General features: G+C 41.0%; 1 protein-coding gene across 1 annotated transcript; it reads right to left on the bottom strand.

Annotated features, from left to right (window-relative positions):
* Positions 1 to 7,786: 7,786 nt before the first annotated feature.
* Positions 7,787 to 12,952, bottom strand: LOC140242294 (uncharacterized). Its single transcript, XM_072322036.1, has 4 exons — positions 11,008 to 12,952; positions 8,665 to 9,456; positions 8,455 to 8,613; positions 7,787 to 8,418 (listed from the first exon to the last, which is right to left on the bottom strand). Exons 1-4 carry the CDS (start codon positions 12,950 to 12,952, stop codon positions 7,787 to 7,789), a joined length of 3,528 nt encoding a protein of 1,175 aa, XP_072178137.1.
* Between the last annotated feature and the right edge of the window lie 1,731 nt (positions 12,953 to 14,683).

The following is a 14,683-nucleotide window of genomic DNA, read 5'->3' as shown; positions in this document are numbered from 1 at the left end:
TTTTCGTCAAAATTTGTCGCAGAAACTTTTTGAAGCATAATCAGGCTATCATTAATAAATCATTTTTTTTTTCAAAGGGGCGTGGCTTCAAAACGGTATACCGGGAGCGACGAATTTGGTCTCAGAAGTTGCGCGATATATACTTGAAAGAAAAAAGTCATAAAACGTCGCGGCGAGAGCATCACGCGGTGTGGAATAATCACGCGAAACGTCGGGGGAGGGGGCCAAAAGGCCCCCCCCCCCTACCCGTGGGAATAGGCAGGGTTAACCCGGTTTACTTAGTACCCTGTCCAAATTTGTCCAGGGTCTGGGCCGTCTTGAGCTTTAGCCGAGGTCGAGTTGTCTAGCCTCCGTGGGATTCCCCGCTCCGTTTGTATTTTTGTTTTTGTTTTTGTTTTTGTTTTTCTGCATTCGAAGAGCTGGCAGTGCATTGTTGTACAGCGGTACGGTACGTGCGTGGCTGTGGGCAATCGACACGGAGCTCTCGTGGAGCTACACCAGAAAACACAACCGTACCATACAGTTTCTTCGCGTTCTCTGTTAAATACTGACATTAATTTTGTTTCAGAGACAATGCCCTGGAGATACAAATCTACCTGAGTGGATCAGGCACGGCCACCATATGGCAATTTTATGTAGTCAGGAGTATGACAGAGAAGAACGCCAATCGTACAACTTACTGTGCGCTGATACGAGACGAAGAACATGATCAATGAATGGTGGTGAACTATGACATAGATTATACGTGGGCAACAGAGTTATTGGCCTCATTTATTGGATAATACTTCGAATCGTGTTGAGGTAAGTAGTGCTTCTTCTATTTTCTTGTTTTACAATGTCCATTTCAATCGTGACAATTTCCAATCAGTGCATACATTTTCAGTCATGCTATAAAAAAGGTTCTTATCGCAATGTACCACTCGAATTAGAAATATGCCCTTGCCTATCAGCCCATTAAATATCTCCTGTTAAAGTGAAAACATAGTTCTGATAGGCCTATATAAGGGTTTGAGAACCTGTCTTGGCACCATTTCATATTTACTTGCAATATATTGAAAGAGTCTCCCAAGAAACTTAATTGGCTGACGCGATTTAATTGCTATGGGATGATGATGAGTTGTTTCGGAGTATTTTGAGATCAAAAGTAAAAGTCGGTATACCGGCCGACCTTTTATATTCCAGAAGGATCCAGGTTAGCTCGGTCTCAGGGACAGCTCGGCCCTACCCCAGTCGTTTTTCCCCAACTGAAAATATATTTTTCACATATTTTTGAGTATTTTTTGAGTATTTTCTCTTAAACTGCATATTTTTGTGATTTTTTTGTGGAAAAATACTCTAAAAATAGCATGTTTTAGTCATATTTTTACAAAATACTCTGAAAATAGCATATTTTGAGGGTATTTTTTTAAAATACGTGTACTCTGAAAATAGCGTATTTTGAGGGTATTTTTTCGAGTCTTGAGATGAGACGAATATTTTTTCTCTATTTTTCATCTTCACTATAAACGTTCTGCATGGTCACTTTGTAAAAATACTTTAAAATAGGATATTTTCGGGGTATTATCAAATTTGAAATACTATTGATATTTTTTTCCGTATTTTTCAGCTTAATTATTGAAAAAAAAATTAATAAAGCACCAAAATGTGCTTTAAAATTAAAAATCTGGTAAAATTGTGGTAAAAGGGTCAATCCACGTCAAATCATGCAATTTTCAGAAAAGTTGTCACCCGACCCTCTCCGATTTTCTTTAAAATCGCACCAAATGTTCCCCAGAGTGTCTGACGGAAAATCCCAAAATATTTTGCCCCAAGGTCAATTGGTTGCTAAGATACAGCCTCACATAGCAACCAATGGGCATTCCAAAATATTAGTTAAAAGAAAATTAGGCATTTTTGATTGACTGTTTCAGTATGGATATTTATGCAGAAGTGTTCATTATCTGGAAATTGAGAGAACTTTATAGTCTTTGCAAGAAAAACTGACTGTGACGCGAAATTGACTTTTCGTTAACGTGCACGGGGTCACCGAAAATGGTGTTGAATGTTAATTTCGAAAATTTCAATGTATATTTAGAGGCTAATATCTTCCACATTTCATCACCTTAGGTTCCAAAATATTATGCTGTTGAAGGCTTTGACTTGCTCAGTAATTTTGAAAAAAATCAACGGATTCGTGCCCACCGTTTTTACGGAGAGCGCCCTCAAAGTTGACAAAAATGAAAAATGTGCCAAATTCAAGGTCACAGATCACCCTTCGTCCCACCTAAGAATGGCATCAATTTTTGTGTATTGATAGACATTTACCTATATTATCTTGGGTTACCAAAGAAATTTTGCTACCAAAATGTTCAATGGCAAATTTACCCCACTGAAAATGGTCGTAAACGACCAATTTCCCTGTAATATCACATATTGGGTTTAGAGGACATTTCAAATGTCCCCGCTTTCAAGATGAAAAGCCCTAGCCCTGTGATATTTGCTGTAGGGGTAGTCTGTTATACATATTTTAGTAATATATACCACAAAACACTTTTATTACATAATAACAACCTTGAAATTTAATCCAAAAATTTGAGGAAAACAATAAATCGCTCCATTTTCCTCATTGCACTGCATGTAATATGTGTTTTGAAAGACTTTTCACATAACAATATTTTACGAATTATGACAGCTGACAGCCTACCATATTAAGGTTATAAACTATTTGTGTTCTTCTTTCAGATTTAATGTTTAATGTGATCATGAATGTTATACCCTTGACCTTGAAGAGCTTCTAAAAATAGCTGTAAATTTGTTAACTACAAATTACACACACGACAGGTGTTATATGGCATAACATACTAGTGATTCTTTCACAAACGCAAAAAAGTTTTTATGGTGTAAATGTTATATACTGGAATTAATCTATACGTGCTTGCAAGATAAGTTACAATTAATCACTTTGTTCTGACAATGACCCTCAAGTTATGACCTTCAAAATCATGAGAAATGCCAATTCCTGCCCATAAAGACCTGTATTAATTTTAGGTACGTTATTATTACAGACATTGCGCCCAACATAATCATAAGATTCTTATTCTAGCCTGTGAAACGCACATTAAAAGCACTTTGAGTCTTCTTTTTGGGGATATTTGTTCTGTAACTTATGACAATTACATAATCATTTCAATTCTTATGTATTTTCTTGTTTTTGGAATTTGTTATGTATTTCTTTGTTTTTTATTTCTTACAGCATTTGTGTGTTTTTTGGGGTTTTTTTTGGATATTGTCACAGCCCACTTTTTCTACCATAATTAGAATAGAATTAATCAATCAAAGTGATAGATAGTAAAAATGGTCAAGTTCTTATGAGTTTCATCACAAAGCACTGTTTTCCATAGGAAATGTACACAAAATCACAAAATGTTACTGTCCCCTTTTTTTATTGAAATTGAGGGTCATTTTCAGAACAAAGTAATAAATTGTAACATATCTTGCAAGCACATATAGATTAATTCCAGTATATAACATTTACACTATAAAAAGCTTTTGTGTTTGTGGAAGAATCACAAGGATATCATGCCAAAAAACACCTGTCATGTGTGAAATTTTGTTGTTAATAAATTTACAGCTATTTTCAGAAGCACTTCAAGGTCAAAGGTATAACATTCATGATCAAAGTGACACTAAATCTGAAAGAAGAACACAAATAGTTTAGAACATTAATATGGCAGGTTGTCAGCTTTCATAATTCTTGAAATATAGCTCTGTGAAAAGTCTTTCAAAACACATATTACATGCAGTTCAATGAGGAAAATGGAGCGATTTATTGTTTTTATCAAATTTCTGGATTAAATTTCAAGGTCGTTATCATGTAGAAAAAGTGTTTTGTGGTATATATTACTAAAATATGCATAACAGACTATCCCTACTGCAAATATCACAGGGCTACTGCTTTTCATCTTGAAAGCGGGGACATTTGAAATATCCTCTAAACCCAATATGTGATATTACATGGGAATTTGGTCATTTACGACCATTTTCAGTGGGGTAAATTTGCCATTGAACATTTTGGTAGCAAAATTTCTTTGATAACCCAAGATAATATAGGTAAATGTCTATCAATACACAAAAATTGATGCCATTCCTAGGTGGGACGAAGGGTGATCCGTGACCTTGAATTTGGCACATTTTTCATTTTTGTCAACTTTGAGGGCGCTCTTCGTAAAGACGGTGGGTAAAAATCTGCTGATTTTTTTCAAAATTACTGAGTAAGTCAAAGCCTTTAACAGCATGATATTTTGGAACCTAAGGTGATGAAATTTGGAAGATATTAGCCTCTAAATATGCTTTAAAACTTTCGAAATTAGCATTTAACACCATTTTCGGTGACCTCGTGCACGTTAACGAAAAGTCAATTTCGCGTCACAGTCAGTTTTTCTTGCAAAGACCATAAAGTTCTCTCAATTTCCAGATAATTAAGACTTTTGCATAAATATCCATGCTACCACAATCAATCAAAAATGCCTAATTTTCTTTTAACTAATTTTTTGGAATGCGCATCGGTTGCTATGTGAGGCTGTATCTTAGCAACCAATTGACCTTGGGGCAAAATATTTTGGGATTTTCCGTCAGACACTTTGGGGAACATTTGGTGCGATTTTAAAGAAAATCGGAGGGGGTCGGGTGACAAGCACTGGATGATTTGACATGGATTGACCCAAAAGTGAATTCAGCTGGTACAAATTGAAGTTAGTTGACATTTCAACTAGCTAACTATTATGTGGACCAGGTATGTATAAAGCTCTTGTGCGTGTTTGTGTGTGTGGCAGAGTAAGGAGGCATAAATACGTGTAAATTCTATGTGTGTGTGTGTGTGTGTGTGTGTGTTTGTGCCTGTGTGTAATTTGTGTGTAAACAGTTTGTTGACACTTGAAAGCTATGTACCTGACTGGGCTTGCGTACCAGGTCATTCCAGATTAAAACCCATTAACCATAATACCAGTTGGTTTTTACTGGTTTCTACTGGTCATGCATATTCATAAGCTGTTCAAATTCTCTCCGAATGGAAAAAGAAAAATACAGTTTTAGTTGTTTTTATGATTACAATAAGCTTTGAACTGCGTTAAAAAGTTTGCTCAATATCATTGTTGTATCATTCATTTTAGTTATGAGGAGGTATTTTCATTGTTCAATATCAAAAGTGTAATTTACTTGGTAACCATGCCTTCAAACATTATAACTAAATGGCCCTATACCGGGTGTCCCAAAAAAAAGCGGAACGGTGGATTTTCAGTACCTTGCGTTTTAAAAGTGATATATTTTTTGACATCATTAGAAAGAGCATCTTCCGGAGAAGACCATGATACCAAAATCATTAAATTTGGTTCAGTACTTTTTATGCTACCCCAATTTCTGTAAATGCAGTAATTTTCAATTTTTTGCGACTTATGAGATAATAATTTGGATGCGACACGCGTTCCATACGGTGAATTGTGTAAGCTCGTTGATCCATGTTAACAAAAGATAACGCTTTCATATTGGGAGCGCGCGCACACACACACAGAGAGACACACACACACACACTGGCCTGTGCCCAATGCGAAAGCTGTATCTTTTGTTGACATGGATCACCGAGCTTACACAATATTCACCGTATGGATCGCGTGTCGCACTCAAATTATTATCTCATAAGTCGCAAAAATCCGGTGAAATTTGACAATGACTGCATTTTCAGAAATTGGCGTAGCATAAAAAGTACTAAACCAAATTTAATGATTTTGGTATTGAATAGTCGAAGAATGGAACCCGAGTTTAGCCCAGCCGTGGATTGAGATAGTTAAGCCGTGAAGCTTGTTTATTCGATCTGTGAATAGATCAAAACCGTAAACAAAGAAAAATATTAGCACCTTGTTGCTAATACACATGCAGTAACTTGGACATGTGAATCACATGTAATACTCAGGCATGCCTTGTACACTGAACTTGGACTTCTGAATCACATGTACATTATTCATGCACGTCTTGTACACTATACATTTGTATATGATTAAATCTTTGCATTGCCTGACATGCATATAGATTCAAAAGCTTCTCTTGTTGTCACTGTCTCTTATTACCTTCATAGTATATTGTACGTGTATTGTACATGTACACTTCACCTGGATTTATACCTGTCACATATTGAAAAGCGACTAATAAATCACCATGTTTCTGTTACATAGGGAATATCAATTGAACATGCACATTTAATGCTTGGAGTTTGCTACTATACACTTGTATGCTAGATGTATGCTTGCTGTATGTGGGAGTTTGCTACTACAAAGTACACTTGTATGCCAACATTACAGATTCTTTCTGTCTTATTGAATGAGCTTTAATACACTGACTCATTGTGCTCATTTACTGTGTACACATGCAGATTAATCTGAGCACTTTATTTTGCACTCTTGCACTGTACTTAGCCGTGTTGTGCATATCCTGTCTAATTTGTACTTCTGCACAAACATGTAATTTTGTACAAATACAACATGTGTTATCACCCCTTTAACTCTCAGTGACTTTGCTTCATACACTTGCAGTCACAAATCATACGGATATGAAACAGAACTTACACTGTACATACAACTGTATGTGAAAGTCAAACCACCTGTACTTATTCTTACATGTTATATGTCAAACATCACTTGCATCTACACTCTGATTGTACTGTAGACACTCATAATCTCACTTTGAGCTCGGTAATTGATGCTGAATATACTCAATGTAACACCTTACAACGAATCTACAACCTGCATTTCTGTATTTGCTTAGCACTATATTGTACACTCAACATTGTTACCTCCATACCATGGATTCTAGTTCCACTCCAGAAATGCAAATTAAACCTTACAGCACACCACTGAGTAGATTCTTACACTTTAGATTCCACTTTAGGCGCTACAAACACTGTACGAACTGCTGCCATTAAACACAGTTCTGTAATAACCTTGCAATTTGTCTTGCCATACAAACACCCACACTGATGCATGTCGATAAATCATACACAAAGAACCTATTAACGTGTGGTGACCTTTTCCCACTACCAACTCTATTCACCAACAACTTTGTCTCTTTGAACATTATCGACATTTATATAACACTAAATCTGTCTTAATGTCAATTTCTGTCACAACTGCATCTTCACACAACCACCACGTCAGGTTGATGAAATGACATTACACATAGTTCATAAATTCCTGGCATTACATGCCTTGACATGAACGTGCATTACATGAACATGCACTAATGTTCACGTGCAATACCTGTGTAACCACGTACGTACCACGTTGCAACTCACCAGTACGCATGCAACAAATTCAACACTGTAACTGAGTTCAAATGAGTTCATAAGTTCGCTCAAGCATACTCTTATTTGCTTTCTTTCAGTTTTTAATGTTCATTTCACACTTTCCGGTATTTACTTACTCCTGTAGCGGGACTAAACTTGACTTGCATGAGTCTTCTGCAGAAACGGGCGAGTCAGCATTCGCATCCCATAACGCGACCAGTCTTCACGTTGACACGGTCAGCTGCTAACTAACTGAATGGCACAACCAAATTAGAAACTGCGCGAAACGTGACAAATGACAACTTTCACTCACTGCGCATGTCGTCTATGGTGTCCTCAAATCACAAATGAGGCAAACTCAAACGCAAACTTTCCTAACCAGAATCAAAACCTGCTTCGCTCCGCAAGACATCCTCCCCACCCAATGAGGAAATCTCTCCTCATGATCGCTTTAACACTGAATTTATCACAAACAAATCACTCGTCGTCTCCCTCAGCTGGGTAGATCACCGCGATCTTCGTAACTGGACGTCGATACTCAGCAGTTGGCGTTTTCACCTTCACATTGCGCACCTTACCATCCGGTCCCGGGTAGACTTGGATAACGCGGGCGATGGTCCATTTCCCTCGAACCGCGTTCGCGTCCGCCATCATCGCGACGTCGTCGACACGTACGTTGCGGCGATCGACGTGCCATTTCTGTCGCGGTGCTAACAACGGAAGAACGTCTCTCGTCCAGCGATGCCAGAATGTGTCGACAATTCTCTGAATGAATTCGACACGATGCCTCGGATTTCTCGTTTCCCGGAACGGCCCTTGAGCGACGTCGCTAGATGCACGCCCCAACAGCATGTCATTGGGACATAGGTAGTTGCCGTCATCGGGTTCGGTCGGAATCCTGCCAATCGGTCGCTGATTCACAAGGTTGGCGACCTCCAGCAGGCACGTATACAGCTCGAACGGTGTTAAGATCTGCTCCCCAATTGCCCTCTTCAGAGCATACTTGCAGCTTTTAACCAGCGACTCTGCACTGCCATTCTGATGGGGGGCAGCGGGTGTCGTGAATGTCCATTCCGTGCCTTTCTCTGCACAGAATTCTCGTAGCTTCTCTTTAGACCAGCCTCTTACCATGTCTCGTAGTTCACGCTGTGCACCAATGAACTGAGTTCCATTGTCGCTTAGGATTTTCCCTGGCTGGCCCCTTATAGCGAAGAATCGCCGCAGCACTTGCAGGAATTCCATCGTGGAACAGTCTGTTGCAAGCTCAAGGTGGACGGCTCTTGAGTTTAAGCATGTGAACAGGACTCCGTAGTTTTTTGCAGTCTTGTTACGTCCTACCCTCACTTGGAAAGGACCAAAATAGTCACATGCCGTGTAGTGAAATGGCGGCGTATGTGGAGATAGCCTCTCGGTAGGCAGGTCTGCCATTTCCTGGGTCTCAGTCTTGTGGTCGAATGCTCGGCAAACTGTACATCTGAACTTAACTGTTTTTGCCAAATTATGCCCTTTCAGAATCCAGAATCTGCGTCGAGCCTTAGCAGTCGTTACAGCCACTCCATTGTGACCGCTCTCATGGAAATGCCGTGTAATCAGGGTAGATATCCAATGCCCGTATGGAAGTAGCACTGGATGTCTCATTTCAAATGACATTTCAGCCTTGTCTACTCTGCCCCCTACTCTGATTATGCCTGTTTCGTCTGTGTATGGGCTGAGGGCCTTTAATTCTCCCTTGACGACTCTGGCCTTCAATGACTGCTGGGCTTTCTGGATCAGGAAATTCTCTCCCTTCTGCAGGTCATCAGGTGTCAAAGTGCAATCTGTGTCTTTCTCACTCTCGTCAGTTTCTCCTTTGCACTTTGCTTTCAGCTTTCTCAGGAACCTCAGCACATATGACGTCACCCGGATCAACTTTCTCCAGCTGGAGAATTTGGCACAGTCTATAACATCCTCATCTGGTGGTTGGGTGATGTTTAGAACTGACTGATCCTTTCTCATTTCCTTCTCCATTTCAGGCATCTTTTCCTCTGCCTTGCCTTCTTCAGGCCAGTCTGACATAGGCTCACGAAGGAAGTCAGGTCCGTGTTGCCATCTGGCGGTCAGCTGATCTGCATCTAGCCCTCTCGACAGGTCATCTGCTACGTTCACCTCTCCGGGGATATGACGCCACTTACTCGGATCAGTAGCAGTCTGGATTTCACCAACTCGGACAGCGACAAACATCTTGTAACTCCTGGCCTTACTCTTTATCCAAGATAGTGTTATCATGCTGTCAGTCATGAAGATAACATTGGCCAGCTCCATTGATATCTCAGTTCTGATTGCTGTGTACAACCTGCTTGCAAGTACCGCTGCTTGTAGTTCAAGCATTGGGATAGTCAACTGTTTCAGCGGTGCCACCCTAGACTTTGCTGTCACAAACCGCACCTCGTACCTCGCCTCGTCTACCTCCCATCTGAGATACGCACATGCTCCGAATGCCTCCATAGATGCATCACAGAAAATGCAAAGAGTTGGCTTGCCTCTGGCGTGAGCTGGTGTCAGACATCTCTCAAATCTGACATTTGTCAGCTTTTCCATTTCATGGAACAGCTTTCTCCATTCTGTCTGACTCTCCTCGGGTAGTTCATCATCCCAGTTCAAGCCTTTCTCCCATAGCCTCTGCAGTCCGATCTTTGCTCGTATCACTATGGGGTTTGCAAATCCAATGGGATCGAAGATACGTGCAACTTGGCTAAGGATGCTCCTCTTTGTCATCTTGATTGCTTGAATTGCATCCTCATTCAGTTTGACTTTGTATGAGAATGTGTCTGAGTCATTTTCCCATACCACACCCAAGACTTTCTCATCAGTGATCGTCTTCAGTAATTTGGGCTTTTTGTCATTCCCATCATGTTCTCTGGAGAGCTCCTTGTTTGATCTCCATCCCTTTACTTTGAACCCTCCATCAGCCAGTACTTTATCGATGCTTCTGCTCAGCTCCTCTGCCTCTGTCACTGTCGGCACCGATGCACAGATGTCATCCATGTAAGTATCAAGCATGATGGTTGATGCTGCTTTCGGAAACATCTTAGCGCCTTCCTCCGCTGTCTTCCGCAATGCCGTCTGTGCCATAGCTGGGGATGGCTTATCACCGAAAGTGACAACTCTCATGATATAGACATCTGGCTGCTTATCCTGGTTCAAGTTCCTCCACAGAAAGCGGTGGACGTGCTGGTCCCTTTCAGGTATCATCACTCTGTGGTACATCTTGGATATATCTGCGCAGAGTGCCACCTCGTGTTCCCTGAATCTCATCAGTACACCAAACAGTCTGTTCAGCAGATCGGGACCCTTCATCCAGTAGTCGTTAAGCGAGTGTCCCTGGTAGGAGGCGGATGAGTTGAATACGATTCGGATGGGGGTACTCTGCTTCTCCGGTCGAACGACCGCATGATGCGCAATGTAGTGCACTGGGCCTTCATACGATCGCACTTCATCCTTTGACAGCTTTCTGGCAAATTTCATTTCAACCATCTCCTGGATCTGTCTGTCATATGCGTCTGCATGGTTGGGATTTTTTGCCAGTTTCCTCTCAGTAGCATATAGCATTCTCTCAGCCTGGGCCTTGTTATCCGGCAGAAGATCCGGCTCCTTTTGCCATGGATAGGGAACGAGCCACTGCTTGCCGACCTTCTGACAGGAATCACTGATTAGCTTACTCTCATCCATTTCCTGTCTACTCAGTCCGTCTGGTTGGTACTGGCTGGGACTATGACAAACTCCCATCGACTCTGTTGTCCAAAAATCTTTCAAGTCCACAGCATCTGTAACCATCACATTCAAAACTGTGCTTTTGGCAGCCTGATGATCCGGGTCAGCTCCAAATACCACCCATCCCAGGGGGGTATGTCTGGCTACCAAATTTCCTTTCTGCCTCGTTTCTCCTGTGTGCAGCTTAGCATGATCAATTCCAACCAAGACATCAATCGATCCGCTGCTACGATGTAGACAGTTCTGTCCCAGGTTGAATGTCTTGCACAAGTCATCTGTCTGGACTTGTACTATGTCATCATTGATGGAATCCAGTCCGACAGCCGACACTCTGTACACTCTGTTGTCATCGAGAGATCGCAGTCTTAATCGGTAGATCTTCGTCTGGACCTCTTCAGTGACACAGCCAACTTTCGTGATGTTGATGGATATCGGCTTTCCCTTTAATCCTAGGTTTTCTGCAACTGATCGTCTGACAAGGCTAATTTGTGCACCAGAATCCAGTAGACAGTTAGCTGAGTAGCTCTGGTCCTTGGAACCCATCATAGTAACTGTCACAACAGGCAGAAGGGCTGTTTTCCCTGAAACACTTGCCACTATCTCACGGGCTATTTCTTTGTGCAGCAGAGGATGATGAAAGGATGTGCACTGTTCTCCGTTCAATTTCTCTGTGCACCTCTTCCGTCGCTTGCAAGTTTTCATGTTGTGATCCCTGCCTGCTCTCTTCAAGCAACTGTAGCATGCATGATTGTCTTTCATCATTTGGAACCTCTCGGGCTGACTCTTTGACAGAAGCTTCTTACACTGGTCTACCCAGTGATCAGATGATTTGCAAATCCAGCACTTGTGGTCCGCCTGTTTGCCTGACTTATCCTCTTCAGCAATGTGACTAACTGAAGCACTGGATCGTTTGTCTTTCTGTTGAGTGGAAGACCGTGCATCTCGAAGAGGGGCTGATGCTCTTAATCTCATCTTCATTTCCCCACTCATCCAGGTTCGCAGTGCCTCAAAGGTAGCCTCCTGTCTATCCCTCTGTAGATAGCGGAACCAAACCTTGCGATCATTGCTGGTCATCTTTCTTTCCACCAGTGCCAGCATATGGCTGTTATCCATATCTCCCGTTCTCCCCACTTCCTTCAGTGTGTTGTAACTTCTCATTACAATGTGCACAAGATCGCAGAATCTTGCATCATCTCCCTCTTTGAGTGGGGGGAACCGCTCCATTTCATCCACGATTACATCTGCTACGAGCCTTGGATCGCCGTATATGGAGTCCAGCAATGCCCATGCTTCATCATAGTCATTTCCTATCCCTCTGATTAGCTCCAAAGGCTTACCATGTAATGCTGTACGAAGGATGGCCATCGCGTCCCGTTTACTGTATCGGTCTATCAAATGGTGAAAGTCCGATTTGAACGTAGAGTACACTCTCACGTCTCCACTGAAATGTGGCAGTTTGGGCCGCTCTACCTGTACTCTGAATGCAGACTCTACTTGTGGACTGTTAGATTCATCTGGTCTTTCAGGTGAGGCTACATTGCTGCTATCATTTACAGCCGGTTGTGTCTCAGCTCTCTCAGATGCCTCACTTGCTTTTGCCTTGATGCAATCCTTCGCCTTTATCTGCATATCCATGAAATTTGACTGACACTCTTCCAACCAAGTGCCCTCTTTGAGAAACTGCTCGTCATCCTCGATGATCTCACAGTAGGCTTCATGTTTCTCCTCTAAGTCCTTATACGCTAACTCCAGACTCTGTAAGGACTCGGTGACCTCGTCAAGATTCCTGTTGCTGTCCAGCAATTTCTGCAAGGCATTCAATAATCGGGTCAGCTTTGCCTTGGCAGTCCTCCTCTTGATCTTGAGGTCCTTCTCTTTCTGTTCTGCACTCATGACTGCATGCAGTGTTCCCTCTGTCTCCTATTCCAGGTCAGCAAGGAATCGAATTTGATGAATAGTCGAAGAATGGAACCCGAGTTTAGCCCAGCCGTGGATTGAGATAGTTAAGCCGTGAAGCTTGTTTATTCGATCTGTGAATAGATCAAAACCGTAAACAAAGAAAAATATTAGCACCTTGTTGCTAATACACATGCAGTAACTTGGACATGTGAATCACATGTAATACTCAGGCATGCCTTGTACACTGAACTTGGACTTCTGAATCACATGTACATTATTCATGCACGTCTTGTACACTATACATTTGTATATGATTAAATCTTTGCATTGCCTGACATGCATATAGATTCAAAAACTTCTCTTGTTGTCACTGTCTCTTATTACCTTCATAGTATATTGTACGTGTATTGTACATGTACACTTCACCTGGATTTATACCTGTCACATATTGAAAAGCGACTAATAAATCACCATGTTTCTGTTACATAGGGAATATCAATTGAACATGCACATTTAATGCTTGGAGTTTGCTACTATACACTTGTATGCTAGATGTATGCTTGCTGTATGTGGGAGTTTGCTACTACAAAGTACACTTGTATGCCAACATTACAGATTCTTTCTGTCTTATTGAATGAGCTTTAATACACTGACTCATTGTGCTCATTTACTGTGTACACATGCAGATTAATCTGAGCACTTTATTTTGCACTCTTGCACTGTACTTAGCCGTGTTGTGCATATCCTGTCTAATTTGTACTTCTGCACAAACATGTAATTTTGTACAAATACAACATGTGTTATCACCCCTTTAACTCTCAGTGACTTTGCTTCATACACTTGCAGTCACAAATCATACGGATATGAAACAGAACTTACACTGTACATACAACTGTATGTGAAAGTCAAACCACCTGTACTTATTCTTACATGTTATATGTCAAACATCACTTGCATCTACACTCTGATTGTACTGTAGACACTCATAATCTCACTTTGAGCTCGGTAATTGATGCTGAATATACTCAATGTAACACCTTACAACGAATCTACAACCTGCATTTCTGTATTTGCTTAGCACTATATTGTACACTCAACATTGTTACCTCCATACCATGGATTCTAGTTCCACTCCAGAAATGCAAATTAAACCTTACAGCACACCACTGAGTAGATTCTTACACTTTAGATTCCACTTTAGGCGCTACAAACACTGTACGAACTGCTGCCATTAAACACAGTTCTGTAATAACCTTGCAATTTGTCTTGCCATACAAACACCCACACTGATGCATGTCGATAAATCATACACAAAGAACCTATTAACGTGTGGTGACCTTTTCCCACTACCAACTCTATTCACCAACAACTTTGTCTCTTTGAACATTATCGACATTTATATAACACTAAATCTGTCTTAATGTCAATTTCTGTCACAACTGCATCTTCACACAACCACCACGTCAGGTTGATGAAATGACATTACACATAGTTCATAAATTCCTGGCATTACATGCCTTGACATGAACGTGCATTACATGAACATGCACTAATGTTCACGTGCAATACCTGTGTAACCACGTACGTACCACGTTGCAACTCACCAGTACGCATGCAACAAATTCAACACTGTAACTGAGTTCAAATGAGTTCATAAGTTCGCTCAAGCATACTCTTATTTGCTTTCTTTCAGTTTTTAATGTTCATTTCACACTTTCCGGTATT

Source organism: Diadema setosum, chromosome 19 (genome assembly GCF_964275005.1).
Source record: "Diadema setosum chromosome 19, eeDiaSeto1, whole genome shotgun sequence".
Lineage (NCBI taxonomy): Eukaryota > Metazoa > Echinodermata > Echinoidea > Diadematoida > Diadematidae > Diadema > Diadema setosum.
This window is presented reverse-complemented; position numbering and strand designations above follow the sequence as displayed.

Excerpts from the sequence above, each read along its gene's own strand:
- LOC140242294 (XM_072322036.1), bottom strand. The coding sequence starts at position 12,952 with ATGAGTGCAGAACAGAAAGAGAAGGACCTCAAGATCAAGAGGAGGACT. Across the intron at positions 9,457-11,007 it reads TAGACAGGAAATGGATGAGA|AGGTGAACGTAGCAGATGAC; the intron begins GTAAGCTAATCA and ends ATATCCCCGGAG. Across the intron at positions 8,614-8,664 it reads CACGGCATGTGACTATTTTG|TCCTGTTCACATGCTTAAAC; the intron begins GTCCTTTCCAAG and ends AAAACTACGGAG.